The 17,977-nt window shown below is 39.8% G+C and overlaps 1 protein-coding gene across 11 annotated transcripts in view; it reads left to right on the top strand.

Annotated features, from left to right (window-relative positions):
• Positions 1-17,977, top strand: part of KIF1A (kinesin family member 1A) — a 245,328-nt gene that overhangs the window by 139,838 nt on the left and 87,513 nt on the right. For 7 of the 11 annotated variants that reach the window (XM_073625725.1, XM_073625723.1, XM_073625722.1 and 4 more), the window contains exons 12-18: positions 797-875; positions 2,498-2,640; positions 8,712-8,911; positions 10,643-10,722; positions 11,859-11,934; positions 15,956-16,035; positions 17,814-17,920. In XM_073625725.1, the coding sequence (XP_073481826.1) occupies positions 797-875; positions 2,498-2,640; positions 8,712-8,911; positions 10,643-10,722; positions 11,859-11,934; positions 15,956-16,035; positions 17,814-17,920 (765 nt within the window). The remainder of the gene's footprint in view (positions 1-796; positions 876-2,497; positions 2,641-8,711; positions 8,912-10,642; positions 10,723-11,858; positions 11,935-15,955; positions 16,036-17,813; positions 17,921-17,977) is intronic. The other 4 variants (XM_073625730.1, XM_073625729.1, XM_073625728.1 and 1 more) reach the window with 1 other exon arrangement.

Below are 17,977 nucleotides of genomic sequence, written 5' to 3'. Positions count from 1 at the left end.
CCTGGTGACAACCAGTGATTTCCCTCACTTTTGAGGGAATTCCTTTCACTTCCTGTTTCGGATATGGGACAGGAAGTGAAGGGAAATCTCTCCAATGGAACACAAGGGACAAAACACTGTCAGGGTTTAAAACTCTACTCTATCCCAAAAAAAGTTTTCCTTTAGCTCTACTTTACCCTTGTTAAACAAAATGGAAGATAGGTGTACATTGGTTGTATATAAGAGACCACACAAATCTCATCAGCTCTCAGTGCAGCCAGAATGACCACCTATATACTCTATATAGAGTTCATTGAACTTCTGTCATAGTGGGCATATGCATGTGTTCTGCTCAGATGTTTTGCAGTGTGCTTGCCAACAAAGGCAAGCATGTGTACACACTGTGGTAACACGGCTTCTAGGGTTTAATGAACACTGTAAGCAGATAAAGGGGCATTTGGGGTTCAGGCAGCATCTTATGTTCCTAAGAAGATAGGATTGCACCTACTATATGCACAGTTTACATTATTATGATCTGGGTTCATAAAAAGTAAACAACTACTATTGTCATTTATGTTCATATGGGTCAAGAGTGCTCATAGGTGACTTTACATTTCAACATGTAGGTAACTTTTCGTTTCAAAAAGGGACTTACATGATTGAGTAAATCTCTTCTAGGAAGAGCATTAAAGCAGGGGTCACTCATTTAACACTAAAATTCCTATTACTTTACAATACAGGTACATGACAATGAAAATGCTCAGACCTTATGTATTTATTATATTTGAGGTTCCTAATAACAATATCTGTTTCACAGGTGGAAATTCTCGAACTGCCATGGTAGCTGCTTTAAGTCCTGCAGATATCAACTATGATGAGACACTCAGTACCCTCCGGTGAGAAATTCATGTATTCCAGTAAACAGTATATGTAAACAATTCTGAAACTTGTCATAAAATCTGTCTTTGGACTCCCTTTAGCTACCATACACACACAAACCATCAAATCCAATGGACCATGGATTGTAGTCTCAGCATTTTTGATGTTTTGGGAATCATGGATTTTGGCAAAAGAAAGTTTCAATTTTGTATCACTGTTGTTATTGGTGTCATAGTATTATGTTATTTTCAATTATTTTATTTATAATATTAAAGTTAGAGATTAAGTTCAAAGGTTGGGCATGCAGGACTTTTTAAAACACACCACACCCGCATCGCAATGGTGTGAAGAGTCCCATAGGATTTAAAGGGATATATTTTTATTGTGTTTTTCTTGCATTTTCAGCAAGGTAAAAACGCCGCAAGAATGCATCAGTGTGTAAGGGCCCTTTCTCAGGTGTCAGCATCAGGAGTCAGGTGTTATAGTCAGGGGGCAGAGTTTCTATTTTATAAACTTCGCCCTACATATCACATTAACACATATCTTCCCTCCCTTTTGCTGCATTTTTTAAAAAAAAATGTAAGTTTGCCATGATATCTAATTGAACTTTCTAACTTTGCGTAAGCCATATTTAAAAGCACCATTATTGTAGTTTAATGTAAAAAAGTAGATTTTTAAAATACTTATAACCATGTTTTAAAGCGTATCAACTATTTAATTGGGTATATTCAATGTCCCCAATATATGAGCTCCATCCTGCATGTTTCCGAACATCACTGTTTAATATTCACATAATACAGTTATTGGCACCATTCAATATTGTTATCTCCTCCCACCTTTAATAATTGGCATCCATAATTGGGTCATATAAATATTCACAGCACATTAGTGACATTTTGAATAAACCCAATTAAATCACTGCTAAGTGTTACAACAAAGTATGGATATTAAAAAATTGTAAATGTTTTACATTAAAATGTAATCATGGTGTTTTGAATATAACTTGTACATTAGAAAGTTCTATTAAATATGATGAGGCCATTTATAAGGAAATATAAAACAGAACAAAAAGGAGGAATTAGAGGAGCTGAAGGAGAGGGAACAGAGTTTAAAAAGTATAAAGTGATTCTGATTGCTTTTGATACCTGAATCTGACACCAGAGGCTGGACACCTGACTGCTGACTTAGGGGTTGATTTGCTAAAGGCAAATAGACTGTGCACGTTGTAAGTGCAGTTGCGCTAATTTTTCCTAGAGCTTAGGGAATGTGGTGATGCTTCACTAAAAAATACACAATCTCTTTGTTCTTATTATGTGCATATGTGACATAATCTTATACATACACTCTGATGAATACAAAAAGATCCATCATATCATTTACCAATTAGTACACAAGTCAGTAGAGAGGAAGTCTCTTGTGTGAACATGCAGCCAATTGCAGGTCATTTTCAGTCATGCTATTTATGAAACTGAATAGTATTATTAAGTTGCCAGTATAATTTGGAATTAACCCAAATCCTTTCAAATTTATTTTTCATGGCAGCATGCTTTTTTGGGATGTGGACTTCTTTTTTATTGGACACAAGCAACAATAAATGTTTTATGGTCAATATCTAACAAATTCTGTTTTCTTACTTCAGATATGCTGATCGCGCTAAACAAATTCGTTGCAATGCTGTTATTAATGAAGATCCAAACAACAGGCTTATCCGTGAGCTTAAAGATGAGGTGTCCCGTCTGAGAGAACTTCTAGGCGCCCAAGGATTATCTGACATAATTGACAGTGAGTTGCCTTCTTGCAGAGCACAGTACACCCAACCTTTTTACCTTATGGTTCCAATTAATATTAAACACCTACCAACAGTTCCCTTGGTGTTTTAACAGGCTCAGACTGCAGAAGATAACTCTGCAGAACTCTCCATTGGGCTAATGTATGTTGACTGTGTTGAACATTTTCAACCTAAAGTCTAAAGATATGGTTGGTTTTGAAGGTCATAGAGGTTCTGATGCATAGGCAAGCCAGTGGTGAAAACAATGTATGTGACTATCATGACTAGAAAGGATATTTCTGGTCTTGAAGCACTGTCTATGTCAGATGTCTGGGTATTTGAAAGAAAATCTGTGATTAAAGATATGTATATGCTGCTTTTGCTGACCTTCTTTCAAAAATGCCAGCATTCTGGCATTCTTTGGCTTCAGTATTTTCAGAGTTGTTGATCTGGAAAGAGCATGCAGCAAGTAAAGTAAGGGCTTGTGATCTGCATACTTGTTTCAGGTCAGTGACCTAATAGCCACATAACTAACACAATTTTGGTTCAGCAATGGCAGCCTGTTTATTATAACAGGTTGCCATAACATCTCATTTTGGACGCCCTACTAACTATCATACAGCAGTAGCACCCAAAATGGATTGCATCAAATCGAGATAATGTGCGCATGCATGCCATGGTCTGGGACTTTGTTGTTAAGGATCTCTGAGATCCCAACAGGGGGACCTTCTCCTTCCATTGCTGCATTTGTGACAGCCCTTGTTCCAAGTGAATCATGTTATATCTCCAGCAGATGCAGGAGAGCATCTCTCCACCAGCATCTTGGTAACACTGCAAGGGATCAACATTTAATCCAATGTCACCAAGTATGGAGCTATGGAACATATGGAGCAGCTGTTTAAATATGCCGATATAGCTATAACATGGCCAAAAGGCAGAGAAGTGAGAAATACAGACCTATCTCTGGAGATCATTCATGCAGTAATTATTGGTTCCCATCAAATAGGGCCAGAGCTGGAGCTGTCTGCCCACTCTCCTCCACTGTATGAACATGCAAAGATGAGCGATTCAAGTATGCACATTCATTGAATGATCTTACAAAAAATTATCTGGTGCTTAAACCATGCCTGCGTGTCCAGCTTGTGCCTTATGTATTTGGACACCTTAAGCATGCACCAGCTTCTCAGTACTAGAAGTAATTTATGACACAAAAATAGTAAATCTGTAGCATTTGCACATATTTTGATAAGGATATAGGATTAGAATAAATGGTGATATTTGGTTATTGTGTCAATCACACTTAATTCTGTTACTTTTAAAACTAGAATAATATTGTTTAACAATTTGCAGAACATTGACACGTGTCCCTAGAGAAGACGAGATTTTCCTCCAGTTCTTAGGAGGTGTAAAAATGCACCTTGTCTTCTCTTATAATTAAATGGCACAATTCCAGGAGATCCTCGCCAACAGCTATTTTTGTTAGCAAGCTTGCAACATTAAAATCAACTTTATATTTTTTCCAGCCTTGCAGTTTACAAAATTGAAAATGTGTAAGCTAGTTCCAAATCAATCCATTTTGCTGCTAGTCTATCTGTGCATCTGTATAGCTGCTATTTTTATTATGCAGAAGTTGGCACTAAAGGGGCCCACAGCTATTAGGGGTATTTGTCTGAAAGCTAAGATTTTTCAGGTTTTAATAATCACAGTGTGTGACACTATTTAAGGACCGTTTTGGATGGACTTGGTCAAAAGAAGGGTGGCCTGCTAAAGTTAGACATTTTTAGCAATTTTTCTATTAGGAAGGACATTGCTTTTTACATTATTGTTTTAGGTTAGCTGTAATTGTAAGCAGGTGTAAAAGAGCCTTTTGCTAGCTGGTCTTTCCTGGCATTGTTACTAATATTTTAAAATGTCAAGCGACATCCGGGATGATAGCAGCCTGTCGTGTATTGCAGTGATACGCATTGAAACTTTTTTGTTAAGGAGAACTAGTCATGGTTGGACTCACACACAAAAGTCTAAAAATGTTCTTCTGCATTGCTTTGCGAACCGGTTTTGACAGTCCATTAATTTTAATGGGCTTCCAAATGCATGGCAATGCACAAAAAGTTGCGCAGGTGCTGCTTTTGCAAATTGCACCGCAGCAAACTGCATAGTACTGAGAAAGCATGTGGTTTGGTGGCTGCAAAGGTGCTGTGTTTGCTAGATGCTTTTGGGGTGCCATTAAAATATGCATTTAGCAACGTGCATTTAGCAATGGCAGCATGTTCTCGTGCAGTTCGGGGGAAACGTGCCTTTCCTGCACCGCATTTTGGTGTGAACAAACCCTAAAAGATTACAACTATGGAACTCTGCGATATGAAATGCCTATGTACTCTCAAGAGAAGGGAAACAATGGGATTAATTTGCTAAACACAAATAGACTATTCACTTTGCAACTGAACTTTCCCATAGCTCACTGAATGTTCTGAAAATTTACTTTGCAAATACCCAATTACTTGCAGAGAAAAAAAAAACAGTATTTTTGTTTGCACATGACTGGGTGATAGAATTCAGGCAGGGCTGGACTGGGACAAAAATGTGGCCCTGGACTTTATCCAGAATGGCCCAGGGCACAGCACATCAGGGCACAGTGCACATCAGGGTAAAAGCACATGAGGGCACAGCACATCAGGGTACATCGCACATCGGGGCACAGCGCACTTCGGGGCAACACAACACAGCACATCAGGGCACAGCACATCAGGGTACATTGCACATCGGGGCACAGCACACATCGGGGCAACACAACACAGCAAGATCAGGGTACAGCACATCAGGGTACATGGGGCACATGAGGGTACATGGGGCACATGAGGGTACATAGGGCACATGGGGCACATCAGGGCACATGCAGGGCACATCAGAGCAGATTCAGGGCATATTCGGGCACATGGGGCACATCAGGGCACATTCAGGGCACATCAGGGCACATCAGGCACATTCAGGGAACATCAGGGCACATGGGGCACATTCAGGGAACATCAGGGCACATGGGGCACATGGGGCACATCAGGGCACATTCAGGGAACATCAGGGTACATTCAGGGCACATCAGGCACATGGGGTACATCAGGGAACATCAGGCACATAGGGTACATCAGGGCATATTCAGGGCACATCAGGGCACATTCAGGGAACATCAGGGCACATGGGGTACATTCAGGGAACATCAGGGCACATGGGGCACATCAGGCACATGGGGTACATCAGGGCACATTCAGGGAACATCAGGGAACATCAGGGCACATGAGGGCACATTCAGGGCACATGGGGTACATTCAGGGCACATGGGGTACAATCAGGGCACATTCAGGGAACATCAGGGCACATTCAGGGAACATCAGGGCACATTCAGGGCACATGGGGTACATTCAGGGCACATGGGGTACAAGGGGTACAATCAGGGCACATCAGGGCACAGCGTTTACTTGTTGTTTTCTTCACATGCAGAGTAGCACAGGCAGCCTCTGTAGTAAGTTCTTTCTCATGTCACGCTGCTGCTGCTCCCCCCGGCGGCCCCTCCTCCTCCTCTTTTCTTGTCCATCTCCATTGGCTTGTGACATCGCCCTGGCTCCGCCTCCTCCTATGTCCCCGGGCCGCCTCCGCCCTCCGTCCGTGAGTGACGTCACGGTGCCGGGACAAAGAGGTCGCCCAAATGGCTATATTGATAGCTGTTAGGGGGAGTGCCTGGGGGAGTGTCAATGCCTGTTCTTTTGTGACGCCGGCGGCCGGCCGGCCCGCCCGCCGAGTGCTGGAGCGGAGCCGCCCGGCGCCCGGCGACGCTCGGACGGAGAGAGACAGTGACACAGTCACTGTCTGACACAGTCAGAGAGAGAGTCATTGGTGTAGTGGCCCGCTGCCAATCGGCCCACCGGGAATCTCCCGGTAGTCCCGATGGCCAGCACAGGCCTGAATTCAGGAGAGTTTTACCTCATTCACCAAGCTAAGTGAAAATTAATTTGCAAAGTGAATAGCCTATTTTCCTGTAGTAAATCAACCCTAATATGTGTGGTCAGGCAACTGTCAGACTGGAGGTGAATCCTGATTCCTGACCCTCAAGCTAAAGTGTAAGCTAAATAATTGGGCAAATTATAAATTCATACAACTGCACAATATTGATATAATGAAGGTGAAATATCCAGGTTCTTTCTTAAACCTGGATGTGAATGCTTCTTTTTAAGCTTAAATATAGTTTGACTTTTGACACCTTAAGTGGCACACATTAATACATAATAACAAAAAAAGAACAATAAATGAAATAAAAATTGGAGGAAAAGAGGATTGTTGTGGTAGTTAATATTAATAGCTAATTAAAAGAAACAGGCGCGCTAAACTTTAAGAAAATTCACAGTGCAAAAATACACATGACAAAAATTTAAAGGCATAAAGTCCACTCCTACAAAAACAAGTGTATAAAAATAAATAAAAAAATTAGATGAAATGACTCATAAAGTAAAAAATATACGATTCAGTTCATAAAAGGTGCAAAAAAAATGTGCATAAAAAGATGTGCATGAAAAATGTCCAACTGACAAATCCTTATACAAAAGGGAACTGAGTGAACCAAATATGTGAAAAATTCTGTGCTCTTCAAGGGAATTGGGTGAACCAAATATAAGGGAACTTTAGTGCTCTTCAAAACACAAAGATTTTAATATCCCATCGTCACATAGATTCACTTCTTAGCAGTAGTTTCAAGCATTGGATAATAATCCCACCATGCTCCAACAGACTGGGCTGTAAAAACAAACCACATTCCAGATAACAGCGGTATCAGACACTGGCCAATGATCCCATCAGGCTCCAACACCTTAAGCTGTAAAAGCGGACCTGGTTTTTCAATGGACACAGGAATCACGGTATCTTTGGAAAAGCTGATATCCAATCTGGCAGCTCAAGGATAAATCCCAGAGCATAAAGGAAGAAGAGGTCAACCTCGTAGTGCAATATGTTTCAACAAAAGGGTTTATTAAAACAGCACACTAAAAACTTACATCAAGGCAACCAAACATCAGCAAAAATATTTGTTTTTATTTATTTTTATAAACTTGTTTTTGTAGGAGTGGATTTTATGCCCTTAAATTTTTGTCATGTGTATTTTTGCACTGTGAATATTCTTACAGAATAGCGCACCTGTTTCTCTTAATTATCTATGCTTATGGTAGGGGTTCAAACATTTTAGCAGCTTTTCTTTATATATTTTTATTTATTTATTTATGTGTTTGATTTCTCCATTTCAATAGTCAAACTTCCCTTCACCAGGAGAGTAGGATAAGCGCAGGATTTTAACCCTTTTTTGACAACATTAATAGTTAGGAATATGACCAGGGACTAATCTGATGGTAAATAAGATGTCAAGAATTCAGCTGCCACCTTTACCAACCTCAGCCAATTACAGTTTTCCAAACCTTTTATGTATTTACTCATATTACTTTGTGAAAAGCTTTGATTTTGAATCCTTAATTGCATTTACCCGGAGCCATGTATGTTCCCATTATCTATAGTATTCTTTATTGAATAAATGTGTTTTGAAAAGCTCCTTTCTGTGTTGTACAGTATGATGCATTGTTCACAACTCGTGACAGTATGATGTATCATATGATATAATGTGATCCTGGTTCCTTGTGTCCTCTCCTTCTGATATATCTTCCACACCCAAACAAAGGTTTCTCTTCTCGCTTTCCCGCTTGTCCTCACTCCCCCATCCCTTGTAATAAATTCTTCTACTCCATATCCATGTGCATCCTGAACATCAATCTTTCCATGTTTTACTTTATTTATTGGCATTCATTTAATGTAATAATTATCTTAATATATATTATTTTCATGACATAATTATATGTCATTGATACATCCCATACTGCTCATGTATCCATTTCTTGTTCTTATTTTTCATGCCACCCATCTTGGATAATTTTCTAATGACCGACCCCCTCCTTTTGCACATTACATTGTACATTTTGCCCCCTCTTCACATTCTTCTCCTACTTCCTTTTGTTTTGGTATCTCCCTGTGCCCTATCTTTGGCTCCTGCTCTTTATAGATGTGTGTCCTGTGGATAACGCCAATGTTCTACACACGCGTCATGGTGCTGACAATCTCTTCACAGCCGTAAATGCCCTGACAGGCATGAGCCCTTCATCATCCATGTCTGGCTTGTCTAGTCGAGCTGCATCTGTTTGCAGCCTGCATGAGCGCCTTGCATTCACTCCCGGAAGCGAAGAAGCCATTGAGAGGCTCAAGGTAGGTTTATAAAAAAAATACTCCTTTATTCAGTATGTTGTACCAGAAATTCTGAAATGTTTAGGTTATGTTATCAAACATATGGAAGTCTGGCAGATGAAAGGGCCTAATGCTTTCAGTTAGATTTTAACCCCTTCCTGCCGAGCGTACGCAGATGTACGTACTCAACTTTCGTGGGTTACACCGGGATAATGCCTGCAGCAGCAGGCATCATCCCAGTACTGTTTTTTAGAGCCGGCGATCGGCTATCCAGGTATAACAGCCGATGCGGCTAAAGGCCGCTCGGCTGTTATACCGGAGGAGCGGGAGGGGACGTCCCCCCTCCCGCCCGCCTCCCGCCGCTCTTACCTGGCCTCCCGTTCCATCAAGAGGCCCGATGACCAATCCGCCACCTCCAGCGACTAGGGACAGACTGGAACAAAGCCGTGAGCGGCTTCGTTCCAGCCTCCTAATCGTAAACACGGAAGCGACGTCATGACGTCACTTCCCGTTTACTCGGCTGCCAATGGCGCCGGTTTTAAAAAACAGTATTCAGAATCGCCGAAAACGGTGATCTGAATACTTTGAAGTGCAAAGGAGGGATTGGGGGTCTTTTAGATCCCCGATCCCTCCATAAAGAGTACCTGTCACCACCTATTACTGTCACAAGAGATGTTTACATTCCTTGTGACAGCAATAAAAGTGATCAAAAAAATTTTTTTTCTTTTTAAACACAATTTATTAATATAAAATATAAAAATAAATAAAATAAAGGGAAAAACATTTTTTAAAGCTCCCCCGTGCTCGCGCAGCAAAAAAAACGCATACGGAAGTCGCGCCCACATATGTAAATGGTGTTCAAATCACACATGTGAGTTATCACTGTGATTGTCAGAGCGAGAGCAATAATTCTAGCACTAGACCTCCTCTGTAACTCTAACCTGGTAACTGTAAAATAAATTTAATGCGTTGCCTATGGAGATTTTTAGGTACCGTAGTTTGTTGCGATTCCATGAGTGCGTGCAATTATAAAGCGTGACATGTTTGGTATCTATTTACTCGGCATAACATCATCTTTCACATTATACAAAAAGCTGGGCTAATTTTACTGTTTGTTTTTTTTTTAAATTCATGAAAGTGTCCCTTTTCCCAAAAGGTTGCTTTTAAAACACCGCTGCACAAATACCGTGTGACATAAAATATTCCAACAATCGCCATTTTATTCTCTAGATTCTCTGCTAAAAAATATATATATATATATAATGTTTGGGGGTTCTAAGTAATTTTCTAGCAAAAAATACTGATTTTAACTTGTAAACACCAAATGTCAAACATAGGCTTAGTCATGAAAGGGTTAAAGCAATGTTTATAAAGAAAGTCAGAGGAAACCTGAACCCAGAGAAGGATGAGGCTGCCATTGCTGACTTCCTTGTACCAAGTTTTTCTAGTGACCCAAGCCTTCTTTGTGAAGCTTGTTTCATATTTATTTTTACTTACTTTGTCTAAGCCCACCACTTGAGTAGAGTGCTGGGGTCAGAGGCTACTTGAAGTCTATTAGTTACCACCTTGTCAACTGCCGGACAACACATGCCCCCCCACTCCTAAATCTATAAAAGAGTATCATACATTGGAACTATCTAGTTGTCTGCCTTGCTCTGTCAAAAAGGTTTAACCTCTTTTCTGGGAAACTTATTTGATGTTATTTAGTAATTCCCCATGTATTAAAACTGAACTTTCATTCTGTTATTGCAGGAAACAGAAAAGATCATTGCTGAGCTCAATGAGACCTGGGAAGAGAAGTTGCGCCGTACAGAGGCTATTCGTATGGACAGGTAATTTTTTTAATAGCTAGGGATTCAAAATAAAATGCTAGTACAAATTCTGCCATCTAAAACATCACTTTTAGTAATCTTGTCATGAAAGAAATAAGTAGATGCCATAGCGGACCTTTACCTTTGAAAATGCTAATTTTCATGGTCATCATAATTATATTTTGGCTTCAGTTATTTGAGTCATGTTCCTCAAACAACTGTAAGTTCTATTATTTATGACTTTTCATTTGTTGCATGCTTGTTCATGGTCGGGGTCTCATAAATATTAAAGCCAGACACAGACAGGCAACTAGCATTTTTAAAAGGCAGCCAGTATTTGCAGAATCTATATTTCTCTCATGCCATCATGTCTTTAAAATGATACTAAAGTTTTTTTTTTTTTAAAAGTTATACTTACCTGCTCTTTGTAACAATATTGCACAGAAAGGTTGCATTCCCCCTCTCCTCTCAGTCCCTACAGCTGTTATCTTCTCTCTTCTTTGGGTGCCTCCTGTAGCAAACGAGGTGCTAAGCAGGCATCCGCATTTGCGTGATCCCATTGGGTCCCAAGATGGGCTGTGTGTGTCCATTGACGCACATACTGTAGCACTGGTAAGCCACTTCCCCTGCTCCCTCCTTACAGGAGTTTGACTGATGGTAGCAGGAGCCTATGGCTTTGCTGCCTTCTGTTTCTCCTATGAAAGTGGGAAGTAAAGGGTGTGACGCTGGAGCTGGAGACAGTGCTGGAGTGGTGACAGGGACCAAGTAAGTAAGGATAGAATGGGGTAGGACAGGTAGTGGGGCCTTTCTTTACCTTAATGCAGAGCATGGATTAAGGTAAAATAGTTTAGGCTTTAGTACCAATTTAAATATCCTCCCCTCTAGCCTTGGCCCTGAATATTCCAAACCATAACTTTACTGCCCCAAAGCACTGTTTATTTGTACTATAACCCAACCATTATAATTTCCCTAAAAAAAAAAAAAAAATCATCGATCAACTTGTATTTCAAAGTTCAAAAAAGAACAATATAAGCTTCAACAATGGTGATAATAATCGCATCTTTAAAAGCCACAGTGGGAATAAAAGAGGTTGGATACTGGATACAGAAACCATGTGTGATGTCCCATAATCCATGTCTGCCTTCTTCTCCAAACAGGGAAGCTCTGTTGGCAGAGATGGGGGTGGCTATGCGAGAAGATGGAGGAACCCTTGGAGTATTTTCACCTAAAAAGGTAAGATTTTAATATATTTACATATTTATTTATATATATTCACCTAGGTGCAAATCACCTTTACAGGGATCCCGTAAAAATACATGAAAATTGTCCTACTGTTTTCAGTAGATTTACAAATATCAGTGACCACAGTATTTGCTGAACAGTCTGGATGAATGATAAGATAAGATACTTTGCTTGTCATTATAAATATATAACGAATGTCTCATATATTCCTCCTTAAGCCTAGTACACACTCTGTTTTATTTAGTTCAACCCAGCAGATTGAACCAAAAAACAACTGACAGCTCAGGTCAGAGCCGCTGTACAAACAATACGATGTTAGTACGGCGATCTCCCCTGCTGAGCTATTGTGTTCTAACAGGAAGACTAACCCCCCCACCAGAAAACTCCGGTCAGCGCTCTCCAACATTGGAATCACCTCATCATATATAATAATTTTCTGAGGGCAACATCCCCATTAACGTGGCACAAATATAAAAATTGTGAACAAGGACTTTCAATTATGCACCCTGGGAAAATATTGTTACAACAACGAAATGAAATTATCATATGAAGAAAAATGATGGTGGGTAAATGATGTCACTTAGCAATCCCTTTCTATTTATTCTAATGACCAATGTCACAGAGACAGAAAGTGATAGGAAATCAGTCGTCACCAGAATACAAAGTGAGGGGAAAGCTTTTAGTGGGGGGGAATTGTTCTGTGATAATTGTCTAAGAAGGGATTTCTCTGACTGTAGAAATTTGCTCAGACTTCCTGTTGCAAGTGAAGAGAAATGTCCCCAATGGAAAAACAAGCCTTCCCTACTCTATCCAAAATAAAAAAAACGACTATACATACATTTTAAGCAGGTCCATAAAATTCATAGTAAATGCACAAGAGTCCTTAACAAATCAATAAATAATTATAATTTTATGACAATGTTAAAAAATTGCAGCTTCTAAAAATAAATAAGGTCTAAATTGTGAAATTTGACTGAATTCATTGGACAGTTATCTTATGGTTTTTGTATCTCAGAGCTCATACGCATGAGCTTTAAGAATTTTCATGGCAGAATCTTATTCATTTCTGCATTTATGAGAGCTATAAGAAAGAAATGGTTCTACAGCATTAATGCCTGGCAAACATTTAGATGCAGCATAGCAAAGCGAATATATAAAATGGACTAAACATAACGAACAAAAAACTGTGAGCAGGCAGCTCTTTATTGCAGCAGAGGCCTGCCTTCTCTCAGTCTTCTACTGAATGCACACCATGGCTGTGCCGTAATGATGGACTCCCATGCGCATGTGGGGGATGATGTCATGCCCCGACTAGCCAATCATACCCAGGTAGAAGATGACAACAGTCGATGAGGGATTTCACTGCTGCATCGCTGGAATGGGGAGGTGAATATTTCCTTACGTTTAGTTCCACTTTACTTCTGAAATCCAAAGAAAAAATAGGCACTTATACTAACTGCATGTAAAAGATACATTGTTTGATTTTTTTTTTTTTTTTTAGTGCAGAGCTACATTAATGGGGAACTGGGCAGCAGAAGCTGTTCTGCAAAAAAAAGCAGGCAGAAGACAAAGGACTAGTCACCAGTATCACCCCGTAGTTTATCTATTTTTACATTCCTGACTTACTATGCCTTGTTTTGCACTGTGTCTCTGTATGGAGGCAGCCATCTTGGTACAGGCAGGGCTTTCATTCTATATGCAGAACCTTCAGCAAGGAGAAAGTTCAGTAACACAGTAGTGACACCACCAATTTTCACTCCATATTTGGTGGGGCTACCAGTCCGGCAGCAGTGCCTTAGATCCCACTAGGCATGTGCAATTCGTTTTGTTCCAAATTCGTTTTTTAACGAATTTCGACAAATTCGTTAATTCGGAAATATCCGAATTAACGAAAACCTGTTTAACAAATTTTTCCAAATATTCGTAAATTCGAAAAATTTGTAAATTCGTAAATGCATACATTCGTAAATTCATACATTCGTACATTAGTAAATTAGTGAATTCATAAATTTGTAAATTTGTAAATCTGAAATAATAATTAACTAATAATAACTTAACTACTATTACTAGTAACTATTAAATTATAGGTATTGTAGTTTCCTTTCAAATTTGGCTGTTAGTGAACGTAACACATACAAATTTATCCGAAGGTTACAAAGTAACGAATGCCGTATCCAAACGAATGGAACGCAATTAATTAATAATAATAAATAACAATAATAATAATAAAAACTTTTTATTATTATTATTTATTATTAATTTGTTCCGTTCCATTTCTTCAGATGCAGCATTCGTTATTTTGGATAATTCGTAACTTTGGATAAATTCGTATTTGTTACGTTCACTGACAGCCAAATTTGAAAGGAAATTACAATACCTATAATTTAATAGTTAGTTACTATTTCAGATTTTCAAATTTTCGGGTTTTTGGATTTTCACATTTCGAATTTACAAATGTACGAATTTACGAATGTTCGAATGTACAAATTCACCAATGTACGAATGTACTAATGAACGAATGTACAAATTTACAAATGTACGATTGAATGAATTTACGAAATTACGAATGTACAAATTTACGAATTGCAATCATAACGAATGACCTGAAAAACGAAAAAAAAAATTAATTAATGAAACTAAAAGGAAAATGAACAATTTTTTTGGCTGTGCACATGTCTAGATCCCACATTGCAGATATGCATCTATGATGCTGTAGGCACAGGAGTACCCAGGTACACTTTTCAGCAGGAATTCCAAAGAAAAGGTATATTTTCTTGGAACATTTTATCTGCTAGGAGTTAAGTTTTAACAAAACATTTATGTATTATGAGGCATTCATCTCAATACACACTTTTAGCTCTGGAGTGCATGCTGGATACTTCCTTTATGAGACATATGTGTCATGGCTGTATAGTCTCATAATTTGTGTACAGTATGTGTGAAAACGTGTAATGGTTAGGGAATTTTGTCTTGTGTTAATGTTGCCTTTGTGCTGTTGTGTTGTTGAGTTTTCATTGTTGTCTCCCCAACCCTTCCATCTGATGGATTATCAGTTCATCCCTGCAGTGGTGGAAAATCGCTCAGAAGTTGTTGGGGTTTATTCCCCAAAGGAGGTTGGTGTAGGTCTGGTGTGTATTGTCTATCCATCTTCCTCCACCTCTTCTTCAGCTCATCAAAATAGGCTATTTATAATGATGAGATCTTCTGCTGCATGCTTTATAGCCACGTGCTAGGCTATCATGGGTAATTTCAAGACACATACAGTCCAATGAGAGTGCCAAAACAAAGGCCCGAGTGTCCAAAGTTTTTAATGAAAAAATTGGTTCAAAGAAAAAAAAAAAGACAATGGAGTTTATTTACTAAAGGCAAATCCACTTTGCACTACAAGTGCAAACTACAAGTGCAAAATGCACTTGAAATTGCACTGAAAGTGCACTTGGAAGTTCAGTCGCTGTAGATCCGAGGGGGACATGCAAGGAAAATAAAAAACATCATTTTAGCCTGCACATGATTGGATGATAAAATCAGTAGAGCTTCCTCTCATTTTAGATCTACCCCCTCAGATTTACAGCGACTGCACTTTCAAGTGCACTTGTAGTGCAAAGTGGATTTGCCTTTAGTAAATAACCCCCAATGTGTTTTAGGGGCCAAACAGACGTACCCTTCATTAGAGCTTAGAAATTTTGACTGTGTTTAGAAGGATTCGGGTAAGCAGATGCTAAATAGATCTGTACTGTGATCTACTGCTTGGAACAATTTCAGAAGGGCAGGTTAGTCCAGTATTAATTAGTACAGCAAACTCATTTTAATTGGATGTTTGTTTGACACTCTATTTGAACTATATGTGTTTAGATTCTCAACTCTTTCTAAGGCGTGTCCCTGTTTTTTGGAGTGCTGCCCAACCAGAGCCAAGGTGTCTAGTGATAACTATAGTTATAGGATGTTTCTTACCTCCTTTCTAATTCTACAGCTAGAGTGTGTTTAACATTTTATATTGTTTTATGTTCCTCAGACTCCTCACCTGGTGAATCTTAATGAAGATCCCTTAATGTCTGAGTGCCTCTTATATTATATCAAGGATGGTATCACTAGGTGAGAACACAACATACTCAACTGAATGCTATTGCATATTTAACATATGATCACTTTAGCACATATATTATGTGTGTATATATATATATATATATATATATATATATATATATATATATATATATATAAATATATATACTGTATATGTAGCACCCTCCTAGGTAGGTTACTAAGATGTACATAGTTTTGGTGCGTGGTCTCCTGCTTAACAGGAGACTGTTAGGTAAACCATAGCAGCTTTCCTGCCTAACAGGAAAGTTACATTGTTTAGCAAGCGAGTCCTGTGTGTTTCACAGTGCTGTTACTTCTATATTGGCTCCTCTGTATCCAGCAGTGGCAGCTGGTGGGTTTTTCTTTTGGGAGGGTGGCACTACCAGCCCCCCACCCCAGGTGGCCGGAGGCCCAGCACCTACCTAATCTAGGTGGCGGGCTGTGGTGTCCTCCAGCACAGTTCTTGTGGAAGGCAGGGGAGGTTGGTTGTGCACATCGGCTCCGGTGTCCTCTTCTCAGGCGGCTTCCTTCACCGTGTGTATTCTCTCTTCCACCTAAGGGCTAGGCATCCAGTAGGATCGTCACACAACTGGGTGGGCTTGGAGTGCAGTGCTCTGTGCTCCGAATCCACCCTTTTTTGAAGTCTATTAGAGCCTCTGGTTCTAATCACGTGTTTTAAAAAAACACTCTCCCCTCATGGGAATCCATAGTCCGGTGCCCTAATATGTAGATTAGAGGGCTGGACAATGGATAGGGGGGCCGGTGCCCGTGTGCCCTCTATGGATGGGCCGCCACTGGTATCCAGGCAACCTTGGAAGGTTCTGGATGGACAGAAGTGACCCATGAAGATCAGAAGCATGAATATGGATGCTATCTTAGCCAATTACAGGCATAGGGGCCCCTATACATGCTGGTAATGGATTTTTATATTAAGGGGGCACACAGGAAGGGTGTCTTTTCCTGGAGAAGACAATCCAGTTGAGGAGGGGAGTGCTGTGCCCTTCCCAGCACCTGCTGCCATGTGGCCTCAGGTGGGAGGCCTGGAGGCTGAAATGCTGACCAGAGTGTTCTGAAAAGCTGACTGAGGGGAACCCATCCCTAGGAGATATGTCTGGGATTACTGGAGGGTGCTGCTAGAGAAATGGAAGGAGGCTGCCATTCGGTTCAGAGGTCTTGTGTGTACAGACTTTAAAAATCTCAGGGCCTGGTTCTTTGGCTACCCCTTCTGTGCTAAGAGAGTCCGCAACTGGGTACAACAGAAAGGGGATACTGGCTAGTATCCTGAAGAGCAATCGTCCATTATTTCTACAAAGGACTTGCTCAAGTGTGTACGGTGTATCATACAGTTATTCCACAGTTCAGTTAAAGAAACTGTCCTCGTTGTATCTAGTTGGAACTTGGAGTATCCCACTACATCCCTTCCCTATCCAAGTTTTCTAATAAAACAACCAAAAACAAACAAAAAGTACAAGAGTAATGAGTAATGAGAGTAATGAGCGGCAGTAAGAGTGCACCTGGCTGTGGAAGAAAATACCATGTGCCTAGCTAGAGATGTAGGAACTAGGGAAGAACCAGGTAAATATCTAGCAGCTTCTTCTCGGGGCAGTGCTACATATACACATATACACACACATACTATATAATTAGTGTGGACTAAAAAGAATAATGATCCTTTAATAAAATTAAAAAAAGAGTCCAGTTAGTTGTTAGCATTTAATCAGGATTTGATTGCTTTAGATGTATGATGTGTGATTTAGTTGTGACTTCTGTTATTACTCTTGTAACAGAGTTGGCCGTGAAGATATAGAGAGGAGACAGGATATTGTCCTAAGTGGCCACTTCATCCGTGATGAACACTGTGTTTTCCGCAGCCATTCTATGCCCTGTGGGTCAGGTAATATGTTCTTTGCCACCCTGTTAAATATTTTCTTCTAATAGGCATGCACCATGA

This window comes from Aquarana catesbeiana, linkage group LG04 (assembly GCF_042186555.1).
Source record: "Aquarana catesbeiana isolate 2022-GZ linkage group LG04, ASM4218655v1, whole genome shotgun sequence".
Taxonomy (NCBI): domain Eukaryota; kingdom Metazoa; phylum Chordata; class Amphibia; order Anura; family Ranidae; genus Aquarana; species Aquarana catesbeiana.
Note: the sequence above shows the minus strand (reverse complement) of the source record. Positions and strands in the feature narration are given on the sequence as shown.